The 27,466-nt window shown below is 44.5% G+C and overlaps 1 protein-coding gene across 1 annotated transcript in view; it reads right to left on the reverse strand.

Annotated features, from left to right (window-relative positions):
- PDGFC (platelet derived growth factor C) overlaps positions 1-27,466 on the reverse strand; it is a 181,140-nt gene that overhangs the window by 75,803 nt on the left and 77,871 nt on the right. Inside the window, exon 2 of the mRNA XM_084856347.1 lies at positions 13,105-13,300. Coding sequence (XP_084712473.1) covers positions 13,105-13,300 — 196 coding nt within the window. The remainder of the gene's footprint in view (positions 1-13,104; positions 13,301-27,466) is intronic.

Below are 27,466 nucleotides of genomic sequence, written 5' to 3' on the forward strand. Positions count from 1 at the left end.
GAAGAAGATTTCGCTGAGTAGGTTTAACTGAAGTTAAGTCCTCTTCTCCCTGCCTCATTCATTGACCTTAATGCTGAATTTTAAAAGCCAGATCATACTTCAACTGTTGTCAGGAAGTGGAGGGATAAGACAGTTCTGTCAGATTTTAAATCTGGAAGGTACAGAGACATAGATTTAGAAAAAAAGAAACCCGGATTTATAAACAGTTATAGTACCAATGCATGCAAAACCATTTTATCAACACAAATAGTATCTTCACAACAACATTAGGGGTTTATTCACCCACTCATTTCCAATGTGATATATGTTAGCATTGGCCAGCAATGCCTTTCTCCATTTGATGTAAGGCAAACAGACCAGCTTCTATAGAAAAAAAAATGGACACAAGTCTGACAGCAGAAATGGCAATATTCAGAATCAAGTGGGGGAACATTTCAGCCTCCCAAGACTCTCATAGACCTTACAGTAGCCAGCCATTCTTGAGCAAAGGAACTTCAAAAGGAGACTACAATATGATGTATTAACATTCTATCTCCTGCAGGTTGAATTCAGATAAAGGTTTTTTTAAAAAAATCACACTGCATTAAATTTCCCAAAGCCAGGATGTTTGTGTTATCAGCAACTACTGATTTGTCAGTGACCACTGGTAATAGTGTAACTGTCATTGCCTGTACTTTCTGCATTTCATTTCGCTCTGACCTTCTCCTTCCCCTCACAACCAAAGGTACAGGTAGGTAGGTGTGTGCGTGTGTGCACGTGTGTATAGCAGTTCACAATAACACTTCATGCATCTGGTAAAGTGGACTCTAGTCCATGAAATATTATTCCCTAATAAATTTGTTAATCTTTAGGTGCCACAAGACTTTTTGTTGATTTGGCTGCAACAGACTAACAGGGCTGCCCCTCTGGAGATTAAATCCTGGCTCTCTGGAAGCTTTAGAACAGGGGTCCCCAACACAGCACCTGAAGGACCTCCAACTGTGTCCACAAAGCTCTCCTCTTCTTGCCCTTTCAAAAAATTGGTTGAAGAAAAATTATTCTTTCCCCTGCACCTCTTTAGCTCACTTTTGATTACTCAGGCTCCCACAGCAGACATTATATAACTAGCCACATCCTCCAAGGGAGCCATTTTGTGGTGGTGTCCAGAGCAGTTTCTCAAATTCCCAAAGGTGTCCATGTGTCCTAAAAGGTTGTGGACCCCTGCTTTAGGTGAGCTGAAACTCATACCTTTCTGTCCTCCTTTCTGCAAACATGCAAGACCTAGCTGCATTGTTGCTTGTATCCACATTTCTGTCAGAGCAGATCCAGATGTGACTTTTCCCATGGTGACCAGCAGCCTCAGTTTCCTACCTGCCAGCCATGAAGCAGGTCATTTTTTAAGTCTTGCTTCATGATCTATATAACCCCCGCCCTGTTCTTAAGAAGAGGTGGGGGAATAGGAGAGAACTTCCTTGCCTTTGTAGCTTAAGGCTTTTCGGATACACACAGATGTTCTTCTTCATCAGATGGGCAGAAGGGAGGGGCAAATCCTATCTTGGTTGCTTAGCAACCACAGATATCTCCCTACATACTTAGCAAAACCCCAAGATGATTCTAGCTCCTTCACCCTTCCTCTGAAATCCTCCTAGACCCTGACTCTAACTGATTTGCAACCACAATAAAAACACCATAACAGGGACTCCTGGAAGTTGTGCCACACCCTGGAAAAGTAGTGTAATGGATAGGCTAGCCCTATCTACTGTTAGCAAGGAACAGGAAAAGTATAGCTTACTAATTTAAGATCCCATTGAGATGCTCAGATATACACTGATGTATTCAACATGAAAGGCTTAGCTCATATGTTTTTTATAATCCTTTGCTGCAGTGAACCCTCAGATATCCTGATGTTTAGTCTATTTATTATGTTTATCATAACTCACCACTCCATAGTACTTGCTTGATGAATTCAATAGCTAAGCAAATAATTTTCCATTGTGTAAGTACACACTTCAAAGGGAAAGCAACATATTTGATTTTGCAAGTTTCTTTCTAAAATATTTGTAACACGATTCGAGGATGAGAAGCAGCTCCAGAAACACTTTTGATAATTTTATAGCCACAGATTTATAAAAAAGAATTCGTACTAAGGTGATAATCTCTAGAATATCACTGTCTGATAACTACCAGAAACCAGGAGTAGATCAATTTCTCCCCCCCACCACTCTGGTTTATTCAAATTACCCAACACTAGTACTTCCCCTGCAGGCCCTTTACACCACTTTGTTCCCCTCACCTTGCATATTCCCTTTTAACCCTCCTTACACATCTAAGACATCATTACTATAGAACAGCCTTCCCCCAACTTGGTACCCCCCAAATGTGTTGGACTTCAACTCTCATCATTCCCAGTCAAACTAGCCATTGGCCATGTTGGCTGGGAATGATGGGAATTTCAGTCCAACACATCTGGACATCTGGAGAGCACCAAGTTGGGGAAGGCTGCTATGCAGCTATGGTAGCTGAAATGGCACTCTCCTCTGAGCAAAATAGGCAAAGCCACAAGACCACAGCCCTTGCTAGAAATCCCTCTGTTTTAGCAAGCAGACAAAAGAAACTCAAGCAGACAAAAGTCAACTGTCCTGAAATAACATGCAGTGCTGTGGCAAGGACAATACCTACTGCAGTAGTGCTAAGTGCAGCATTGCACTAGCAAAGCTTAGCATAAGGCACAGAGCATCTGAACCCCTGGTCTACTCCTCTTTTAGTGCTAGTAGCTCCTGGGCATTCACTTGGCTTCCTTTCTTGAGCTCACTTCTTATGCTTTGTTGTTGTTGTTCAGTCGTGTCTGACTCTTCGCGACCCCATGGACCATAGCATGCCAGGCCTTCCTGTCCTGCGCTCTCTCCTGGAGTGTGCTCAAGTTAGGGATGGCGGAGAATTTCTCCCCGAAACTTCGGGGGGCCGAGCGCCAACGTGTTCGGCCCCCCGAACAAGTTTCGGGGAGAAATCCTCCGCACCCCCCCGCTCCCCGCACCCCCCCCGGGACGGGACTTACCTTCACCGAATGTCCCTCCCGGCGGCGGGTCCGGCCGGCGGTTCGGCAGCTGTTCGTGCGGGGCGGGAGCGGCAGCCGGTCTTACAACCGGCTGCCGCCGCCGCCATTCCAACAAAAGAAAAAACAAAACAAACGCCCCCGTGATAGGCTACGTGAGGATTAACGTAGCCTATCACGGCTAGATTTGCAAAGTCAGCCGTGATAGGCTACGTAAATCGTCACATAGCCTATCACGGGTGACTTAAAAAAAAAAAAAGCGCGTACGGATAATGGCGGCCCCCATAGGGAGCCGCCATTCCCATTCCTTATTTGGTCGCTGTAGTCTACGTAAAGATTTACGTAGACTACGGCGAAAATAAGGGCAACGCATAGCGTTGCCCTTATTTTCGCCGTAGTCTATGTAAACATTTACGTAGACTACAGCGACCAAATAAGGAACGCGAATGGCGGCTCCCTATGGGGGCCGCCATTAGCGTACGCGCTTTTTTTTTTTAAAGTCACTCGTGATAGGCTACGTGATGATTAACGTAGCCTATCACAGCTGACTTTGCAGATCTAGCCGTGATAGGCTACGTTAATCGTCACGTAGCGGGGGCGTTTTTTGTTTTTTTTTTAAACTTTCGCGTTCGCGGCCGGGCGAGGCGGGAAGCCTCCCCCCCGGCCTGAATTTCAGCTGGGGCGAGGCGGGAAGCCTCCCCCTCCGGCCTGAACTTCGCAGGGGGAGCAGCGAAGCGCCTCCCCCCCACCGCGAACAAGCTTCGGCGAAAGGTAAGGGACTTTCGTCCACCCCTAGCTCAAGTCCATATTCATTGCATCGGTGATGCTATCTAGCCATCTCATCCTCTGTCGTCCCCTTCTCCTTTTGCCTTCAGTCTTTCCCAGCATCAGGGTCTTTTCCAGAGAGTTTTCTCTTCGCATTAGGTGGCCAAAATATTTGAGCTTCAGCTTCAGGATCTGTCATTCCAATAAGCACTCAGGGTTGATTTCCTTTAGGACTGACTGATTTGACCTCCTTGCAGTCCAGGGGACTCGTAAGAGTCTTATCCAGCACCACAGTTCGAAAGCATCAGTTCTTCGGCACTCAGCATTCCTTATAGTCCAGCTCTCACATGTTACTACTGGGAAAACCATAGCTTTGATTAGATGGACCTTTGTTGGCAAGGTGATGTCTCTGCTTCTTACTATGCTGTCTAGGTTTGCCATAGCTTTCCTCCCAAGGGGCAAGTGTCTTTTAATTTCATGGCTACAGTCACCGTCTGCGGTGATCTTGGAGCCCAAGAAAATACAATCTGTCACTGCTTCCATTTCTTCCCCTTCCATATGCCAGGAAGTGATGGGGCCAGATGCCATGATCTTCGTTTTTTTAATGTTGAGTTTCAAACCTGCTTTTGCACTCTCCTCTTTCACCCTCAACAAGAGGCTCTTGAGATCCTCTTCACTTTCTGCCATTAGGGTGGTACCAACTGTGTATCTGAGGTTGTTGATAATTCTCCTGGCAATCTTAATTCCGACCTGTGATTCATCCAACCCGGCGTTTCTCATGATATACTCTGCATATAAGTTAAATAAGCAGGGCTGGGCGACAATATGCAGCCTTGTCGTACTCCTTTCCCAATTTTGAACCAATCGGTAGTTCCATGTCTGGTTCTTACTGTTGCTTCTTGACCCTCGTACAGGTTTCTCAGGAGACAGGTAAGGTGGTCTGGTACCCCCATCTCTTTCAGAATTTGCCACAGTTTGTTGTGATCCACACAATTAAAGGCTTTAGCATAGTCAGTGAAGCAGAACTAGACATTTTCCTGGAATTCTCTTGCTTTCTCCATGATCCAGCGAAAGTTGGCGATTTGATCTCTAGTTCCTCTGCCTCTTCAAACCCAGCTTGTACTTCCAGTAGTTCTGAGTTTGCATACTGCTGAAGCCTAGCTTGTAGGATTTTGAGCATAACCTTGCTAGCATGTGAAATGGGTGCAATTGTACGGTAGTTTGAACACTCTTTGGCGTTGCCCTTCTTTGGAATTGGAATGTATTACCTTTTCCAGTCTTGTGGCCACTGCTGAGTGTTTCAAATTTGTTGGCATATTGAATGCAGCACTTTAACAGCATCATCTTTTAGGATTTTTAAATAGCTCAGCTGGAATACTGTCATCACCGCTAGCTTTGTTGTTAGTAATGCTTCCTAAGGCCCACTTGACTTCACTCTCTAGGATGTCCGGCTCAAGTTCAGTGACCGCACTATCATGGCTATCAGGGACATTCAGATCTTTCCTGTATAGTTCTTCTGTGTATTCTTTCCACCTCTTCTTAATCTCATCTGCTTCTGTTAGGTCCCTGCCTTCTTTATCTTTTATCATGCCTGTCTTTGCACAAAACGTTCCCTTGAGATCTCTGATTTTCTTGAAGAGATCTCTAGTCTTTCCCATTCTATTGTTTTCTTCGATTTCTTTGCATTGTTCATTTAAGAAGGCCTTCTTGTCTCTCCTTGCTATTCTCTGGAACTCTGCATTCAGTTGAATATATCTTCCCCTTTCTCCCTTGCTTTTTGCTTCCCGTCTTTCCTCAGCTACTTGTAAAGCCTCATCAGACAGCCACTTTGCTTTCTTGCATTTCTTTTTCTTTGGGATGGATTGAGTTGCTGCCTCTTGAACAATGTTATGGACCTCCGTCCATAACTCCTCAGGCACTCTATCAGGTCTATTCCCTTAAATCTATTCCTCACCTCTACTGTATATTCATAAGGGATATTTACAGACAAGCTAACTGTGTTTTTACTGGCAGAGGAAAGTCTTAAAATTCAATTCACCTGAAGACTCCAGCCTAGTATTATGTCCCTCATCAGTTCTTTCCCCATGCATATTGTTTCATTACCCTATGTTGATTCTAGGGCTGCATTTGCACATAGCACTAAGCCATGGTTTATGCTAACCATAGGCAGTATCCAATAGTGTCCTTCTGCAAACTCAAATAGTGCTAGTGCAGCTCCATTGAATATTTCTGTTGCACAAGGGGTTGCACATTATGCTTTTACAACTGGTTGTGCAACTGGTTGCACACATGTAATGCACAACCGGTTGCACAAGCATTATGCACAATCCAACTTTGGTTGGATTCTCCTTTTGTGCATAATTCGAGACCTAGTTTCTGCTAGTGCTACATCATTTGTGCTAGCAGAATGACACAGTTGGATATGGCATCATGTTTTGTTGCTTTAGCCAAGAATTGTCTTGCAGACAGGCAAACAAACCATCTTTTCCTTCTCATTTGTTTCTCTCCTGCCCATTTTGCCAGGCTTCAGAGCAGTTTTGTTTTCATTATTAAACTCTGGGTTCCAACCCTGGGTTGTTTCTCCCCTGACAAGTCGGAGCTCCTTGTTTGTACACACTGCTAAACAACCCTGGGTTGTTCAGCCATTCCAGCTTGCAGTGGGAATGACTGGGCAGTGTGAACTAGCATGCTTGCTCACAACACAGGGTTTAAAAAAAACAAGGGGTGTCATGTTGTCCAAACCAGGCTAAAGGCCCAGTTAGGCAAGTATCCAAACATTGTGTACATTTAGTTGTATTCATTCTCTATTTTTTTCCTAATTATCTATAAGCATTCCCATGACATTTATTATCTAGTATGGTACAGTGGTTAGAGTGTTGGACTGGGAAGACCTACGTTCAAATCCCCACTCAGCCATGAAGTTCACTAGGTGCCATTTACAGACTCTCGGCCTAACACAGCCCACAGGGTTTTTGTGGTAAGATAAAATGGTAAGATAAAATGGAGAGGAAGAGGATCATGTATGCTACCTTCGGCTCCTTGGAGCAAAAGGCAAGATATAAATAAATAAATAAATAAATAAATGCTACATTTATACCTAAAATAAATAAACACATGTTACATTTGACCCTGTTCTTCTCTAAAAGAGTAGATTAAATAGGATTTCTAGGAAGTCTTCCATCCAAGTGGTGGTCGGAGCCAGATCTGATATTTTTGTAATTTTTATTGCTACCTTTACCCAAAGGAATATCTTTAAGCTTCTGAGCATCCTGTGCAAAATACTGAAGTTATCTTCTCTTCCCTTCACTATTTACAGAGTCCTGAGGCCTAGTAACTCAGACAGTGTTTGTCCCTAAATTCTATAAAACTCATTGTCCCTAATTCCATAAATCTGCCAGCCAGATTTAATAAGATCTGTACCTCTCCTTAATAATATCTGTACCTCTCAGTATGGCTAGGACCAAATGTGCTGCTGCTTCCTCCACACCAATTTCTCACATTCATCAATGGAAACATCTTGCCTCCTCATTGATGCTTCTTGTTCTCAATGGTGGCCTGACCTTTGCTTTCCTCTTGTACCATTGATCCTGGATTCTTTCTTGTCCCTTTCTATATGTTTACTACAGAACCATTGCACCACACTGATACTGGACAGGGCATGCTGCTTAGTGGCTAGTTAATAGAACTTACCCAAACTGTTAGGCTCTGCACGAAAGGACACAAAAACCCAGCAAGTAGCTGGGTGATGCTAGAAAGGGGTGACAAGCTTATCTCCAACTTTCTGTATATAAATTAGCCACCAAGGTGATTTTCAGTAGCCCAACTCCCTCTCCCACACTCACAGTACTTCATGTTGACAGTTACGGGAAAAGAAAGTCTACTAGAAGGCAAAAATTCAAGTCTTCAAAAAGGCTGTGATGATTACAATTCCTGCAATATGACTGATTTGTTTCTAGAAAGTGACCAAGGTGATCTATGGTAAAGTTTTGTCAAGATTTTAAGTTTTAAAAGGTGGAAAATGGAATCTTCCATTCTGTTCAGACGACATCAAAGATTTTATTGTGTATCTTGATGTCATTCACTGGACCAATCCTCCAGCTTTGGTTTTATTACACGTCTTTACAAAATTGGCTAAGTACCACAAAACACCCTTTGAAGTAGCATCAAAGAGGGAATTTTCCTAGACTCAAAGTCTGAAATAATTTCCTTAACTCTCATGTGTGATCCGTCTCCTTGAGTATGGCTCAAGTAGAATAAAGAGGTGCTATGCACCTGCTTCATGTCATGCCCATCTTGACTCAAGGTGTCAAATGATCCAATGCCTTTCTTCTCTAACAAGGGACTGTCCAACACAGCTGATCAGAATACTTCAACACATTTGGGCAGCCATCTCATGATATATCCAGGGCAAACTATATATTTTCTTCTTCAATTTTTCCTTTGCATTTCTAACCACACCCCCTACTGAAAATGTACTTTTAAAACCTGAACTGTGTGAAGTGAGCAGGAAAGGGAGCATTGCTGGACGCTTGTGGTATTCCCTGTTCCAGGTTTCTGCATTAGTAGAGTAGTTATGCAAAATTAAAGTGGAGCAATGAAGGAAAAGAACAGACTTCCTCCTCTTTGAGATGCAGTTCATGATCTGTGTACTGCAAACATTCCATGTTAAACGGACCTATATACGTGTAGCCCATGACTCTAGCTAAAGACTGTCAAATTATTCAGAAGGTACCTCTTCATGGTGCTTTTTATGAAATAGAAGAGTTTGAGCACCCTCTACCTTTATATTTTTGCACAATATAAAGCCCAGTATCAACAATGATTCTGGGGGTCAGTGGGTGGGGATCAAAGGTTTCATCATATATAGCTTCTCTCCCTTTATATTAGATATGCAGAACCTTAGACTGTTATACCCTTTAACAGACTATTTTAGCCCTAACACATTGGTCTATCTAACAGTTCAAATCTAAGATAAGACAGAAAAATCAAACCAGACTGACTCACATCCTTTCCTTTTCAAGTATTCAGACACAATCCACACAAATCCAGAGAAGGGTGCTCAAAATTTAGTCTCCTTGATATACACGAGCCTGAATCATTCCTAATTCTTTCTGGATTGTACCCAAGTGCATATGGCAATTATTCCTTCCCAATTTCTTTGATGCACAAGCTTTGATTGCTTAATCCAAAAGTATTTAGAAGTTTGAACACTTAATCATAAACAGATGGGTAGACAATGTAGAATCCACTTTCTCATAACTGAGATAATTTGGACATTTTGTTTATGTGAATTCACTGGTCCTAACCAATGTAGCACCTGGTCACTCCAATTCTATGTGCAAAGCCCTTTCATTTATCCAATTTCTCTTGAGCCAGATGTTTGGGGTGCATACTATATAATATGATCCACTGTAAAAACCTTTTGCAAGGTGTTCATTTATTTATTTGTTTGTTTTTACAGTAATGCAATTGTAATTCCACATAGAAATCTGAAGTAACACACTACTTATGATTAATCTTATTAAATCAATAGGCCTATTGAATAATTGGGTTGTGGCCCAAAAGTAACTACAGCATATTTAACTCATTGACTTGACACATTATCCAAGGGATATAAACAAATGTCCACTGATATACACTAGTCACAGAGAAAGGCTGGAAAAGATACTAAGAAATCTACCCTTAGGCATCACTCAGTATTACATGCTGTCAGACAGAAAATAGAAGCCAAAGCTCAGACAAGGCTAATTGCTCCTGCCAGAAAACCTAAAGTACTCCTATACTTTATATGTTATTTTACAAACAGTAACTATGCTTACCTCTCTCTTGGTATACAAACCCAGCTTGTTTCAAGGGGATATCAAACAGAGCATATAAAGAGCTTATTTTAAGCAAGTGTTAGACACTCTGACTCATGTAGTTCAATCCTATATAGGTCTACTTGAGTTCAGTGGGACTACTCCCAGATAACTGCATATAGGATTGTAGCCTTAATGTAGCAGAGAGACCATGGTGTTGTTTCATAGACTAGGCACACAAAGGTGGGTGGACCAGGTAAAAAATTGGCATTTTATTAGTATGACTGTACAATAGTCAGGAAGAGATAAGGACTCCAAGAATTAGTCACAGATACACTGTTGTACTTAAAATGGTTTCAAACACTTGGCCTGCCACACACCAGAACCCAAGTTCCAATCCACATAACTCATCTCTGGACTAATTTCCAACCGCGCCAATATGTCAACTCAACTAAACATATGCATAATTAAGGGAGCAATCCTATGGCCGCTAATCAGTGGCTAGACAGCCATAGGATACGTTAGTTCCCTGAGAACCAACCTTCCACCCCTCCTGCACTGCCTCGCAGGCAGCTCGGAATGGCCCTGTGTTCCATGCTTGGAAGAGGAGCATGGAGCGGCAAAAACAGGGCATTCCTGGAGGCATTCCAGGGTGGGGAAAGTGGAAATGCCTGTACGACACATCCTATGTGTCATCTGGCAGCCACCTCCCCCGCTCTGCCTTCCCACGGCTAGACAGCTGAAATCGGCTGTCTAGCCGCAAATGCAGGGTGGCTGAAGCGCGGAGGGGATGATACCCTCCGTGCTTCTCCTGCCCTGTATTGGATAGGCAGTCACCTCTGAGTTCGGAGGTGGCCACCTATCCCGATAGCATTGCACCCTAAATGATCGTGTGAAAGCTCTTCCACAAACTCTGATACAGCTTCACAATGATAGTATATATACATGGTTGTTTTAAATATAAAAATGTTGAGGTTCATGGTGGAATACTTATTCAATCCAAGTTACATATCAATAAAAATGAACCCAAAATTTATCTTATCTAAAATGTGTTTAAACTCCTGCTTAATCTTGATACAGAGTGTATAATTTCAGTATGTTTGCTTGAGTAATGTGGTTAAAATAACCAAACCATTTACAGTCAAATTTTGAAAGTCAATACCTAAGAAAATGTTCAAAACATGCTCACTGAATGTCAGTCAATCATGCATATACAAGGTAGTGGCACAAGCTTTTGAGTGCACTGAATAAAAGCAGGAAACAGTTCCTACTAAGCAATTTGGTTAATTCAACCTCTAGATACATTGTCCTATCTATGTGTAAAATTGAGACAATATGCAATAGCTGCATAACATTAGATCAAGACTGAAAAAAAAGTTTAACACACAAACCTCCTGTGCTTTAAGAACCAGTGATGATAAGTTTCATTATGCTTATCTTACATGACGTAGAGGTTTATGAAAAAGAATGATGCATGTCTTGTGTCCCCTTCATGGATCACTGCCTTGTTGTGGCGAAGGGGCTTGTGTAACTCAGTGAAGCCATAAGCTAAGAATTGAGGCTTTCGAACTGTGGTGCTGGAGAAGACTCTTGCGAGCCCCCTGGACAGCAAGGAGGTCAAATCAGTCAGTCCTAAAGGAAATCAACCCTGACTGCTCATTGGAAGGACAGATAATGAAACTGAAGCTCAAATATTTTGGCCACCTAATGCGGAGTGAAAACTCACCGGAAAAGACCCTGATGCTGGGAAAGATTGAAGGCAAAAGGAGAAGGGGACGGCAGAGGATGAGATGGCTAGATAGTATCACCGATGCAATGCACATGAACTTGAGCACGCTCCGGGAGAGAGCGGAGGAGAGGAAGGCCTGGCGTGCTATGGTCCATAGGGTCACAAAGAGTCAGACACGACTTAACGACTGAACAACAACAACAACGACATATGGCTGTGAGAGCTGGACTATAAGGAAGGCTGAGCGCCGAAGAATTGATGCTTTCGAACTGTGGTGCTGGAGAAGACTCTTACGAGTCCCCTGGACTGCAAGGAGGTCAAATCAGTCCATCCTAAAGGAAATCAACCCTGACAGCTCATTGGAAGGACAGATACTAAAGCTGAAGCTCAAATATTTTGGCCACCTAATGCGGAGTGAAAACTCACCAGAAAAGACCGTGATGCTGGGAAAGATTGAAGGCAAAAGGAGAAGGGGACGGCAGAGGATGAGATGGCGAGATAGTATCACCGATGCAATGCACATGAACTTGAGCATGCTCCGGGAGAGAGTGGAGGACAGGAAGGCCTGGCGTGCTGTGGTCCATGGGGTCACGAAGAGTCAGACATGACTGAACAACTGAACAACAATGCCTTGTGTGGCCAATTTTTGCTCTTTATCTTCTGCAAGCAAAGAATATACGGTAGCCTTGCATGAGATTGATATTTTCATAATATTTGTTTATTATTTATTCATTCATTCGACCTGTACCCTGTCTTTCTACCAAGAAAAATGACATTCAAAGTGGCTTAGAGTCAGCAATCCTATGGGGATCGACGATCGCCTCCAAACCCGGGGGCAACCACCTATCTACTGCAGGGCAGGAGGAGCGGTGAGGAGCACATCTCCTCCACATTCCCACCACCCTGATTTCGAGGCTAGACAGCTGAAATCACAGGAACTCAGAGTGCATGGTGGGGAGGCTGGACAACACATAGAAAGTGTTGTACCAGCACTTCCGACCTCCCCACCCCCAGGAACGCCCCATTTCCCTCACTCCACGCTGCTCTCCTGAGCACGGAACATGGGGCTGATCTGCGCTGGCTACAAGGTGGCGCAGGAGGGGGTGCAGGTTGGTTCCCAGGAACTGACCAGTCCAATGGCCACCTAGCCACTGACTAGTGGCCATAGTATTGTTCCCTCACAATCATAAATAAAGTTTGATTAAAGCAATAATAAAAAATGTATTAAAACATAAATAAAAGCCCTAGGCTTTCAAGACCTTCCCTCAACATCAGATACAAGTTAAATATATTTGCTTTTGGTAGGTTAACAATTCTCATCACACCCCACTTCAAACACAAAGGATTGGATGTTAAAAGAACTTTGTTTGTAGTGGAGGATGACAAATATCGTTGACCTACCCCGAATATAATATATTTTCATAGTTTTCTGCTACACTTTCTTCTGTTATTTTGCCCTAGCCTGTTGCCTATTGTTGCTAACCACTGCTTAAGGTCATCTCATTTAATGGATACACATTCGTCAGATGGAGGTATATTTTGACCCCATCATGAAGGATACCAATGCTCTGGAGAATCAAAATATTCCACAAATAACAAGAGATACTACTTTCCTTTATGTTAGGGCATTATACACATATTATGCTAAACAGGTAAAAGTTTATACAAACAATACAATGTGCAATATGGGTAGGTCTGATTAAAATTGAACAATGGCATGTCATCAGCATATCCTTTATCACTTCTATTAGGTTTATTTGAACTCAGCAATAGTAACTTACTTGCATATATCATCTTCTGGGTCCTCAAGCCCAAACCTTTCATCAAAAGTGAGCTGTATCAACACATTCTCCTCAACTGCTACTAATCGCCACACCAGTACTGTGTTGCGGGGGTAAGTATATGGGAACTTTGGGCTGTGAATAGTTCCATTAGCAGACACCGTAATAACTTTCTCATGCTGTGGCTCTTGCACTCCTACAATAACAAAAACAAAACAAAACACAAAAATAGAAACATCAGTAATTTGTTCAGTCAACTATACGTTGAACAACAGGATCCAAAGACCTACTTCAGGTGTACCCCATGGGATTTTGACATTTTCCTCTGACCGGCAGCCTGCCATGACATATCACAAACTGCTTATCAAACTCTCCTCACTTTCAAAAGAGATTTGGGAGGCTGTTTGAGAAACATGTTCGGATTTCTTAGTCACTTCTTGGATCTAGACCAGTATGAAAATCCCCTAGGCTATCACTGGTAGAACTGAGGTCTGGAAATTGAATGGGTTCACACTGGTTTGCATGCTCTTTTTTAGGATTTTTAAAAACCTATTCTCTTTGTTTTTTAAAAGACATGGATATAATATTACTGGAAGAATATTTACAAAGGCACAATTTTTAAAGTAAAAGTAATACGGAACAAGAAGCTAAAATGTTCAGAGAATAGTGCTGAACATCATATCAATTATATTCCCTGCCCAGAAGTGGCCCATTGCTTTGGGTAGGCAGGAAAATGCCTTTCCACCTCCCCACATTCTCTATCCAATTGCCCCAAAGAGCAAGCCACTTGCTCTTCAGCCTCTGCTGAGTTTCCACTGCTCTCATACATACTGATTTCATGGACAAAAATGCTGCTTCCCTGCCCGGTTCCCATATAATTTTTGTTTGTTTGTTTGCAAAATGTTTTTTGAAATACAACTTCTCTTCTGAATGCCTTAGTTAAAGGTCATACAAGGCCATAGAATTAAATAGAGAGAAGAGTGAAAATGAACAATGATTTTTGTTAGAACACTGACAAAATATGGCAAAACAAAAAGGGTAGGGATGGGATGATTGACTTGGTAAAGTATTTCTTAAAATGTTAATGTGTAATTCTAATATTCCTTGGATTCTTTGGTGAGCCTGCACCCCAGGGATCACAGTAAAAGGATTAGATGACTATCTGGTTACTTAAGCTTTACCATTATAAAAATTAAATGAATCCTCCCTAACACATGCTATAAATTGACAGCTGCAACATCTATTGAGTGACCAATAGTGTTCCAGTTCACATGTAATGATCCTGGTTCAATAAACCATGGTTTATCAACCTGGGAACAAGCAGTGTGCCCTTTCCTCATCACTTCCCTCCCTGCATAGCCAACTTCTTCACAGATATTTTAGTTTCTATATCAGAGTTTCCCATGGCATCAAAATCAGGAAACTGTAGTTTAAGGGATTCCTCTTGTTTCTGAACGATCAACCATGGTTTATCAGACTGGTATTGCTATTTCTGAAGTGAGCCAGTAACTCCTTAAGTTTCAGGAGTGGTCACTTTGATTATGAAATCTAACTGGGGTACTTAGCTATACCTTTGCTAGCCTGCAATCTTCAACCAAATTCCTTTCCCCAAAGGGGTATTATATTCTTAATTGGCAAGTGGGAGAGGGCATTAATAGGGGGCAAGATAATCAGAATTTGTTGCCCCCCATCTCAGAACACACACAGCTTTACAAATGAAGAAATTAAGTAATAAAAGCTAACACAAAGTGTATAAAACTGCAGTCAGAGAAATAAAGGATAAAATGTCTATTGCTTCATATAGTTGCTCCAGTTGACAAAACAGGCAGACATTTACTTGGTTACAGAAAATCTAAAGAAAAAGGCAATCATTCCTAGGTCAAAAATCCAGGCTCTTCCCTACCTAGGGGCAGAAAGGTGCAGACGAGTTCATCTTTTGCCAGTTCAATGACTAAGTCAAGAGCCTTATGATAGCTTTGACATATGGCAGTGAGCTAGCCTCAGGCCACAACATGATCCAGGATGATATAATAATAGACCAGGGAAATACAGGCTTGTCCTCACAGGCAATGCACATCTGGGTATTTTGAGACCATCTAGGTTATCAGAAACAAAGGTATGGAGAGAAGCCTGGCCACTAGAAATGAATGCAACTCTGTCCAATGTAGTAGATACAGACTTACAGACAATTACATACAACTCAGATAACTTAATATAGACTTTATTCTGGAGGCCCTGCTCATTGGCCTGCCATGAAGATCACTTGGCTGGGCCCTAGAGACAGGGTTTTTTCCTGTGGTGGCCCCTACCTTATGGGATCCCATCAGTGGCAGCCTTCAGAAAAGGTTTCAAAGAACTAATTTGTTCTGGCTGGCCTTTAATTAAGATGGTTTTATTAAAGTTGCTACTGTTTTAGAGTATTGGCTTTAGTAGGCTGCTTACTGGGCATTTTTTGTCTATTTTTATGCTGGGTTGCCCGTGGCTTTGAAGGTTTGGTAAATGTGTAATTACTGCTTATATTGTGTTGGTCATAATTTGTTTACATACTTTCCTTCACCACCAAAAAGTGACACTGGATAAAAGGATTCAGGGGGTCAGGGGGGTTATAAAACAAATTTACAGAGCAATCCTATGGCGTCTCAGATGGTGTCTGTGGAGCTATATAATGGTGTGGATTCCCATTCCTAAGGCTGTAGACACAGCTCTGACCCTGAGGGTGGGAACTCAAGCATGGTTTTACCCCACCGCATCTCCTTACAGCCGTCTTGAGCTCTGTGTTGGCTTCCTCACCTGAGGTTGGAGCTCTAATCTTGAGTAAAGATGTAAATAAGGGGTGTGGGTAGGGAGGAGAGGTATTGTGGGTCCACAGGATCCATCATTCTCCCAGCTCCCAACCTTAACCCCAGCAGCACAACTCCATTAGGCATGCTCAAAGGCTGTCTAGTGGGAAATCACCTGAAACGAGGACAGAGAGGCAAAAATAGCTACATTGGTCCTCCTACTCTGCCAGCATAGGATACTCGGAAGCATCGTCTCAGCTTCCCTTGCATGTCTAAAAGGTAGGATTGCTCTCTTAGATGTCTTGTAGAAAGAAAGAAAAAACACCCCCTTTTCTGAGCATTCTCCTTTCACTTATAATTGCCAATCCCATTCTGAATCAAACCTGAAGAAGTTTGCCTATCACACTTTCACATATGTCCTTGGTCACCCTATGTTGCATCAAGATCCTGTTCACATATGCCTGCCAGCAAATGATAATGAATATACATAGATGAGCGAAAGAGCCATCAGAAAGCAAACAGCGCAGTCAGGTGCAATTCATTTTGCCTTGAGTAATCAAGTGATAGATGACAATCAAGTAACATATCTGTATGTGGGCTAAACCGCACACTGTTAAATATGTAATGTGCAGCTGATCCTCACCATTTTGTTTACATTACTGTAAGCTTGTGGATCTCTAATCCAGATCAGGACCACTGCACATGTGTAGAGGAGGTTTAAACCTTCCCACTTCTTCCCCTCAAATTCACCTCCACATGCGGGGGCAAAAAAAGAGGAAAGGAACTCCTCCATTGGCACCAATCAAGGTGTTTTTTTTTTTCTTCCTATTTTTAGTCCCCATGGTGGTGGTGGGGAATTTTGGAAATATATTGGCTGGGGTGGAAGGTTTAAACCTCCTGGACCCATGAACAGTGGTCCCAATTCAGACTGGTGTCCCACACACTTACACTAAGGTAAACAAAATGGTGAGAATCAGCTGCATGCTACATATTTAACATAGTGGGCCTTGTCTGATCCAGGCCCAAGTTCACTGAAATAGTGTACATGTAGGAAAGAGAAAATAAATCACAAAGTTCTCTGTGGAAATATTTTAAAATTAGTTCCTTAAGACTCTAGCGCAAGACTGGTTATCAAGTGTGTTGTCCAGCATGTCATCAAGAATTCCATTAGGAACAAGTCTGAGGCACAGGTAAACACAACTGTTTTCCAAAATGTTCATATAATCTGTTATTATTGCAGTTGGCACCAATGTTTAATGTGGAAATATTAGCTTAAATATCTTCTGAAGAAATGTTTTACAAATTTGACAGCTATGAAGCAAATGAGGTACCTAAATTAAGAATCTCCTCCTTGTACTCTGTTTTTGCTTTATAGGCAATATTATTTTAGTTGTTTAGCTTAAGGTCATCTGTTTAAGCAAGCGTGCATGCTGACAAAACCAGTTAGGTGGGAAACACTTCTCAACTTAAAAGCAAAATGTAGTATTTTCAAATCCAAAAGAAACAGGGTTATTTTATTCAAAAATAAATGATCCTCAGGGTTCTACCAGATATCTTGGCAACTCATGTAAATTTCAATGTAATGAGGTATCTGGTTTCAGCATTTCAAGCATCTACTGTATGCACATAGGTTGGTAAAAGCACGCTCGGGCACACACACAGAATATGTCGAAGATTAATACTGTGATTCTATGCATACTTTCTTGCTGATAAGCCCTACTGAACACAGTGGGACTTACCTCTATGTAAAATATGCATAGGATTGAATGGATACATTTCAAAACTAAAAGGCAGAGGCATTATACAAAAACAAATGAACATATTATTAAGCCTGTAGCATAAAAAAATGCATTTTTACTAGTTAGCAGACAGAAAGTCAAATCAACTTTACATTCAAACTGGTAGCAATTTTCTTTCAGATGTAAGAGCAGACAACTTGATATGACAGATCACAGAGCAGGTTACAACATATACCACTAAAATCACATTAGGTTGCCTGTGAAGCACTACATATCAACCCTCTAACCAAGCAAACAAAACTGAAATCATGTCAGGTACCAGAATTAGATAGTAATACCTATCACAAACTAAAGTTGAAGAACCTTAGGTATGCCATGTGTATTTCAAAATAGGTATGTTCCCCATAGGTACAATTTATTTCAGAAAGAACAGACCTGATATTTTGGAAATATAAACACTCATTATCATCCTATATAATTATTATAATCCTCATTATAATCCTATAAAGTTTATGTTGACAACTCCCCAAAAGTATATCAGTGTTGGTATTAAGTCCACACTGAATTTATGGGAATAAGAGATGAAGAAGATATTCAGAGTATGAGAACAGCAATATCTAACTGTGTTGTACATTAATGAAGATGCATTTTAAAGCATATCTGAACTGCTCTTTGTTTTGAATATGTGGCAAACACAGGGCTTTAAATTTATGTTATATTATTTCATTAAAGGCACAAGTAATGTGATATATTTCTCAAAGTGAAGATTTGGAGTGGAATAACACCTATAAGGCATGGCCAGGAATCACAAGAATGTTCTTTATTTTATCCTATTTTTCATTCAGAGAAAGGCATGTGTATGTAATATGGTGGTACTTGAAATGCAACCATGTGGAGTTGTTCCATTTTTGTGCAGTGGCTTGTCACCACCTCACTACACCCTGTGTCTGTGTGCACACACATGTGTCTGAGTTGATAAGCTACAGCATAGCTAAAAACTCAATGGATCTGCATGGCAAGCCACTACAAGCAAATAGCTTACAAGTCTCCACGCTGATATGTTTTGAGCAACCACCATGTGCTGAACAGTTGCATAGATATGTCCTTGAGCTGGCTAGATATTCTTGACACAAAGAGAATATATAACTATATATTATAGTTTACATAACTATATATTATAAATCATTTAAAATGTGTTCAATCATATAGCTGGCTTTAGCTAAGCACTAGGTGAATGTATGGATAAGGAACAGTAGAAGGTAGGGATGGCGTGGGTCCATGGACTCCCTCCCGCTCGCATCTTCAGGCTGTGTCCACTGAGCCACTGCCCCTACTTGTGTCACCCCATGCTTGCCGAGCTGTCCCCATGAGCCCTCACTGAGCACCTGACGTTCCTGAAGTCACCATTTTGTGGAAAAAATGGTGCCTTGGGAAATTCTGTAAATGTAATATTGCACACATAGGGCAGTAAAGGCCCTGATGTGTGCAAATTGCAGGCAGCAGAGGGGCTCCATTTACTTATATTAGATTTTCAAAATGCTCCTTGCAAAAATCGGGGTGTGTGTGGTGAATCCCACCCCACCCCCCAGTGTGGATTCTTGAGGCAACAGGAGCCATGGAGGAGGGGTGGGGAATCTCCCCACCATGGGTCCTTGGGGCAACAGGACCCGGGGTGGGGGGTGAGATTCCCTTCCACCCACCCCCAAATTTTGGAGGAGCGCTTTGAAAATCGAATTTAAGTATATAGAACACTTCACTTGCATTAGATTTTCAAGCTGCTTCTCGGGAAAATGGGGGGGGGGATCCAGTGTGGGGGTAAGCCAGTCCTTGATGGTGCGGGGGTGGATTATACCCCAAAAAACTTATTTTCCCCCTGTCAGGCTGAAAGATCCCTCTCTCCACTTGCCCTTTAAAAGGCAACCGGCAAGAAGGATCCTCCACGTGGCTGGGGGGAAATGCCTTTTTGGGTGAGCAGGTAGTGTGTGGCGGGGGAAGAGAGGATGCCGGAGTGGTAGGGACCCCTTTGGGTGTCCCTCAATCCTACTCCACTCTGCCCCCTACTTTTCTTTTTAATGTCTTCGTTCTGTTCTTGCACAAGAACGGAAGGAAGATATTAAAACAATTGCTGCACCCCATTTCTTCTGAGGAAGCAAAAGTGCCAGGCACGGGCAGGGGGTGCAGGTGCCCGCTCCCACCCCTCCCTGTGCCTGGCACCCTCGCTTCCTCGGAAGAAACGGGGCACTTTCCCAGATCCCCATAGGGAAGGGATCCCTTCTCTCCCTTGCTTTTGAGAGCTGTCAGTTTTGACAGCTCTCAAGAGCAGCACGGGACTGCTCACCAGGTGCAGGGTTGCTCAGAGAATGCGTCCGGGTGAGCACAGATGCTTGTCGAGTGCGTCCAGGGGAGCACGAGCTGGGGCAGCAGCTTAGTGAGCATTGGGGAAGCCAGGCCCAGGTGAGTTCACCCATCCCTAGTTGAAGCCCAGCTAGCTAAAGTATTCATCATTGTTTCAATGAATTGCTGGAAAAGGGGAACAAATGACACAGATAAGAAGCATTTTACTACTGCCCACTTTCAAGGTATGTAACTTTTTGGAATAGTAACATAGGAGATACGATTGCCAGAGTTTAATGGATTATAGAAATAAAATTGAAACGGCAACAGGTTCTTTCAATATTTTGACCTGGGGATTCACCAGGGTTTGTATTACATCAGACTATCCAGTGAGGACTGAGCTGTAATGTCCAAAAGCCTGAATATCATTTACAGTCATGATGTTAGAACTCTACCTGTTCAGAATTTCTCTCTTCAGAATTCTCAGCATGCAGAGACAGACTTAAGCCTGATTTAACTGAAATTATCCTAGTCTGATAAACCATGGTTTAATAGACCCAAGAATGAGCTGTGTGCCTGGCATTTGGCTTCAGCAAAAGTCTCCTAGCTTCTTAAGTTACAGTTTCCCCACCAAAACGATACACTGCAGCAGGCGGCTGGGCAAGCCTGCAGGGCCTGCATGCTCCTTTTTAATGCAAAACTTTCCCCGCCCACACATCTTGAGTAGCAGTGATCTTAAAGGCAATCAGACTGTCTTTAAGAAGGATGGCCAGTGAGGGCACAGAAATAGCAAAAGGATCACCCCTTCACCACTCCTGTGCCCTTACTGGCCATCCCCTTACTGTTACTCAAGATGTAAGGGGGGAGGAGAGTTCAGTTTCAAAAAGGAGCAGCAGAAGCCATGCAGGCTTGCCTAGCCAGCTCCTGCAGGCTGGCTGGGCAAGGAGGAGGACTGACAGAGGAGGAGCCACCATCACAGCAGCAGCAGTCCAGCCATGATAGCAGCTGTGGCAGGGTCAGGACTGGACAATTTTGATCCTCTGGGCCCCAAGCAGCCAGCCCCGATGCCAGGCCTATGCACACTATATCTATCTATCTATCTATCTATCTATCTATCTATCTATCTATCTATCTATCTATATCAAATTATAGGAACTCAGGCAGCATGATCCTCAAACCAAATGCCAAATGGATAGTTTGCATTCAGTTCTCAAGTAATCTGAAAGTGACAGTTGACACAGGAAGTGTTTAAGCCCTCCTATACTGGATAGATGCATTGGCCGGGATATGAGATCAGGTGTCATTCTCTCTCCTTCTAATCAATGAAAATTAGCGGATAGTGTAAAGGTGATCCTAGTTGTTCCCAGTGGGGACAGGTCTGCTGCTATTACTTCCCTTCTCAGATGTGAGACTTTTTAAAACCATGACAAGTTTGTTTCAGAATCCAAAAGATAATCTCCATCTAATGGGTAGAAGGGAAATACTTTTTAAAGATATCTTTAACTAAAAAGTGTTTTTGTATTTCACAGAGCTCACTTTTGACAATATAGAAGTATAATTTAGATCATTACTAGAAAAACAAACAACTTGCCTTTTGATTCCAAGTAGTTAAATTAACCAAAATGATTCTAAAATGTTTAACTTTTGAACATGTTGCCAACTTTCACCTTACTTTCTGGCTTTCCCTCAAAGAAGGGCAATTAAAACAAGGTCTCATAGCTGAGAATTCTTGCAATAAAATAAACCCTTAAGATGATTCCAAACCAAATTCTTTTGAAAAGGTTATCTTGGTCTCAAGCTCCTCAACATTTTTCCTGTTAGATAATGTTTAATTTTTACTAAGTTTAGGCATTTCTTTTGATGTGTGCCTGATAAGGCACATTGCACACAGCTGTAAAGGGCAACCTAGGCAATACATAAAGTGTGTGAATGTATTTTACACATCAGGTTTTAAACAACTTAAACGGCAGCTCAGCCCTCTCCCCCCGCATCAGAACTGGAACCATGGCATGCAGAAAAGGGAGTTAACACAGTCCACATGGGAATGCCCTTCGCCATGAAGCTGGAAACAAACTGCCACTGGACTGGCCCCAAATAGGAGCTTGCCTCCCAGGGTAAACAGCAGCTTTGGTGGGCATGGGACTTTTCATCAGGACTACCTTTTTGCATTCTTTGTAAGCCAAATGTTGCAATTGCTAATCACATACCTAAGAGTTCTCACCAAAGCAAGCATGGAAACTGGCATGAAACACGCTCTGAAATGCCTGACTGCATTTTTTCCTTGTGAACTTTCCTCCCCAAAGCCTTCATGATACCTGAAATTAGATGGCTAGTTCTCTTGCAGGGTGGTGATGGTGAGGCAGCAGCCACCCAGAGCTATAGTGGACATTTGCTGAGTGGGGGATGCAAGGCAGCAGGAGAAGCTTAGTTAAGGTTAAGCCCACTCGATTAACTTATGTATAAAAACATCAAATAAATGATTACTATTAAAATGGGGTGGGGGGAGGAACTGTGCTACTAAGCTGTGTGCATGTGTGCATGCATTTCACTAAATTTTTCTTTTGTGAATTGGGCTCCAGTGATTAAGATACCCTGTGCATGAGGCTCTTTTCTTTCTAAATTACAAGTCTCAGCTCTAGTAATGACATTTACAAAAAGAAATCCTCCTCCACTCATTGTCCAGAGGGTGACTATATTTTTGACCCCAAATCTGAAGCAGTATTGTCATTGCCTTAGGAAGTCTCATATTTGAGAAAGAATAAACAGCAACAGGGTTGTCCCCACAGGAGGCAACAAGGAGGATCACACCTCCACTACCTGCTCATGTTCAGTGATAAGAAGTGTATGCCGAGTGATGCAACATCTCATGCATGTGGGGAAGTGATAACAGGCTTCCTGGGTCAACCTAGACTCCTGGGCTGAGTTCTTGTGAGTACTGGCACAAGAAGGCAAGGCCAGCTCCAGGTTGGAGGCCCTGGGCAAAATGCCTTCTAGGGGTCCCCTCCTATGTGGGCAAGCCCTGGTAAGCTTACACAACAGTGGTGAGAAGCAACATCATGCTCCAATCTTGTAGTGTCATTCTAGGGCAGAGATGGTCAACCCATGGCCCATATGCAGCCTGCTGCCTAATTTTATGTGGCCTGTGGTAGTCCCTCCTGCAGTAAGCTGAGCAACACGGAAAAGGTGTCATGGATGTTCTGGTCAGAGGGAGGGGACAGAGCACTTCATTCAGAACCCCCACTTGGTTTCTGCATTAGACATGGAGGGGGCAAAAGTGCCCGCCTCCACACCAAGCATAGAAAACAAGGGGGCTGCTGTCATGGTCCCAGGGGTCATGCTGCCACCAGAGACATCCTCAGAGGAGGAGCCAGAACCATCAGAGCTGGTTGGCCCTGCAGTAGACCCTGGCACCAGCGACGACAGTATGGGACCTTCAGGGGTGATGCCTTTGAATCTGCCCCCTAGAGAGCTGGAAAGTTCGGCTTCTGAGGCAGAGGAAGATGCTGAGCTGCCCCCAAGAATGTTGGTGCCCTAAGGTCCATGATAGGATGGTTGCCAGGTGACAAAGTGCTCACTTACTGAAGAGGACTACTCATGAGTCAGGCCCTCCTCATGAGGAGGGCATCTGACAAGCCTCTAACAGGAAGCAGTTGAGCACTGGGTGGGGCTCTAGTAGCTTTAGCTATATCAGCTCTGATAACTTAAGAGCTGCTAGAAACAACACTTCTACTAGTTCTAGTATGTCCTGCTGTGTCTTGTGATGGATGTGCCATGCTTAGGGATGTACAAAAGTCACTTACCTTTTTGAAGGGTGACATTTGTGGGTGGGGAGGTGCTCTGTCCCTCCCCCTGAAATTCTGGCTGGGGGGGAGGTGCTCTGTCCCTCCCCCCTAAAATTCTGGCCAGCTGGCTCCGCTCCACAGGGATTCTGTGGAGCCGCCGGCCGGACATCTGGCCACTGGACATCTGGCCAGCAGCCGGACATCTGGCCACTGGCTAGCAGGGATGCAAATGGCAGCGGCCGTAGCCGCCGCCATTTGCGTCCCTGCAGTCAGCCGTGATAGGCTACGTAAATGTTTACGTAGCCTATCATGGCTGATTTAAAAGAAAAGCAACAACAATGTGTGTACGCAAATGGTGGTGCCCATGGGCGCCGCCATTTGCGTTCCTTATTTTGGCATGTCCTAGTCTACATAAACATTTACGTAGACTAAGACGTGCCAAAATAAGGAACGCAAATGGCGGAGCCCATGGGTGCCGCCATTTGCATACGCGCGTTTTTTTTTCTTTTAAATCAGCCGTGATAGGCTACGTAAACATTTACGTAGCCTATCACGGTGTTTTTTAAAAATCTAGCTGTGATAGGCTACGTAAAGATTTATGTAGGGGCTACATAAGCTGGCTGGCTGAGGTGGCCTGGGAGAGCCAGGACCTGCAGGAGAAGCCACCACCACCACCACCGGGGAAGAGGCGTGCTTGCAGCCGCTGGGCCTGCTGCCGCCGTCGCCGCTACCACCGCCACCAGGCCTTCCCTGTGGACTCCTACCTGGCATTTTTAAGGGGATTTTAATTGTTTTGTTTGTTTGTTTTATTTTGTGGGGGGGATTTTGTTGTGTTTTTAGGGGTGGGTAGCCTGCCTGATAGGCGGGAGCGAGGGGGCATGTGTCCACCTGATGGAGGCAGTGGGGAGAGTGTTGGGGGCCAGAACATACCGAGGCTGGGCGGCAGGCGCTGGCGGAGCGCTAGGGGCAGGCCATGCCAGCTAAGGGGAACGAGGGAGAGATGTGTAGTATCTGTCCCCTGCTCTGGGCCTGTCCAGAGCCAAAGGATGGCTGGGGGAGGCGTGACCCCATCTTCTGGCCTTCGTTTGCTGCTCTGCAATGCCAGGTCTGTTACCCAGAAAACCTCCCTCATCCATGACATGATCCTGGATGAGGGTGCAGACCTGGCATGTATTACGGAGACCTGGCTGGCCGAGGCTGCTGCTCCAACCCTTGCAGCCATGTGTCCAGCTGGATTTTCGTATGCACAGCAGCCGAGGGCTGGGGATCGGGGAGGGGGAGTGGCTGTTATCTACCGAGAGTCCTTGGTCTTCACCAGACCCCCTCTCCGGGAGACCAAGGTTGTTGAGTGCATGTACTGGAGGTTGGGCCCGAAGGGCAGTCTGGGGATTCTGCTCGTGTACCGTCCACCCCGCTGCACAACTGACTCCCTGGCCGAGGTGCTTGAGGTGGTCTCTGATGTGCGTGTACAGTCCCCTAACTTACTGGTGTTGGGGGACTTCAACGTACATTCGGAGGCCATCCTCACAGGAGCACCTCGGGACTTCATGGAGACCATGGCCTCCTGGGAGCTGCACCATATTCTAACTGGGCCCACCCATGTAGCCGGTCATGCACTAGACCTTGTGTTTGTTTCTGGAGAAGCGGGGAGTGATCTGGAAGTCGGGGGTATATCCACCACCCCCTTGTCATGGTCAGATCACTATCTGGTGATGTTGGACTTCTCGGTTCCACAACCCCTCCGCAGGGGTGGAGGACCCATTAAAATGGTCCGCCCCAGGCGTCTTATGGATCCAAATGGATTCCTGAATGCGCTTGGGGATTCTCTGGGGCATGCCAACGGCCACTCGGTCGAGACCCTGGTGGGTGGCTGGAATGCCGCAATCACTGGGGCATTAGATCAGGTGGCTCCGAAACGCCCTCTCCCCCTGAACAGGGCTCGGACTGCACCATGGTTCAATCCGTGGTTACAAGCTCTGAAACAGGAGGTGAGACGGCTAGAGCGCCGGTGGCGGAAGTCTCGCTCCAAAGACGATCAGACACGGGCTAGAGCTATATCTTCAGCCTATCACGTGGCGGTGAAGGCAGCAAAAAAGGAATATTATGCTGCCTCCATCGCGTCTGCAGAGTGCTGCCCCAGGAGGCTGTTCCAAGTGGTCCGCAGCCTGGTCGGTCCTGTGGCTCCGGAACCACTGGAGCATTCTAAGGCCTCCTGTGAGGCTTTGGCAAGGCACTTTGCAGATAAAATTGATCAGATTAGGTGTGTTACTCTGCACACTGTGGATACAGTTAGTGAGCAAGAGGCGGCCTGTGGCAAACCGGTTTTGTGGGATCGGTTCCAGCTTCTTCCTCCTGATGAAGTGGACAAGGTGCTTTCATCTGTAAGGCCAACCACCTGCTTACTTGATCCTTGCCCATCTTGGCTCATTATGAGCTGCAGAGAGAGACTGGGTGAGGGGATCAAGGCGGTGGTGAACGCCTCCCTTGAGGAGGGAGTGATGCCATCAGCCCTCAAGGAGGCAGTGATAAGACCGCTCTTAAAGAAGCCCTCCTTGGATCCTCAAGTTCTGAACAACTTTCGCCCAGTCTCAAATCTGCCATTTTTGGGTAAGGTGATTGAGCGGGTGGTGGCGGTGCAGTTGAAGGCACACTTGGAACAAACTGATTATCTAGACCCATTTCAGTCGGGCTTCAGGCCTGGGCATGGGACAGAAACGGCCTTGGTCGCCTTGGTGGATGATATGAGGAGGGCTCTGGATAGGGGTGAATGCTCCTTCCTTGTTCTCCTCGACCTCTCAGCGGCTTTTGATACCATTGACCACGGTATCCTCCTGGACCGCCTGGAGGGGTTGGGCATTGGAAACACTGTATTGCGGTGGTTCCAGTCCTTCCTCTCTGGCAGGTACCAGAGGGTAGCACTGGGAGAGGAGGTTTCGGACCCGTGGCCACTTACTTGTGGGGTGCCACAGGGTTCCATCCTCTCCCCGATGCTATTTAACATCTATGTGAAGCCACTGGGGGCTATCATCAGGAGGTTTGGGGTGCAGTGTCATCAATATGTGGATGACACTCAGCTCTACCTCTCATTCAAATCTTCACCAAGGTTGGCCGTAGAATCCCTGTCCAAATGTCTGGAGACGGTGAGTGGCTGGATGGGGAGGAATAAGCTGAAGCTCAACCCTGACAAGACCGAGGTACTTTTGGTGGGAGACAAGAGGAGGCTGGGGGATGTTGACCTGGTGTTGAATGGGGTACAGCTACCCTTGAAAGACCAGGTCCGCAGCCTGGGGGTCATTTTGGACTCCCAGCTGTCCATGGAGGCTCAGGTGTCAGCTGTGAGCCGGACAGCGCTGTATCAACTCCATCTGATACGGCGGCTGCACCCCTACCTTCCCGACCATCTGCTCCCATCGGTAGTACATGCCCTGGTCTCCTCTCGTTTAGACTACTGTAATGCGCTCTACGTGGGGTTACCCTTGAAGACGGTTCGGAAACTGCAGCTGGTACAGAACGCGGCGGCTCGCCTGATTAAAGGCAGCCGCCGGCGAGATCACATCACTCCAGTGCTGAAGGAGTTGCACTGGTTACCAGTTGTTTTCCGGGCCAGATTCAAGGTGTTGGTTTTGACCTTTAAAACCCTATATGGTTCCGGCCCAGCCTATCTTAAGGAGCGCCTCCAGCAACACCAGACAGGCCGCTTAACAAGATCAGCCTCGGATGGCCTTCT

Source organism: Heloderma suspectum, chromosome 5 (genome assembly GCF_057233095.1).
Source record: "Heloderma suspectum isolate Gila_16-S chromosome 5, 16-S_ref, whole genome shotgun sequence".
Taxonomy (NCBI): domain Eukaryota; kingdom Metazoa; phylum Chordata; class Lepidosauria; order Squamata; family Helodermatidae; genus Heloderma; species Heloderma suspectum.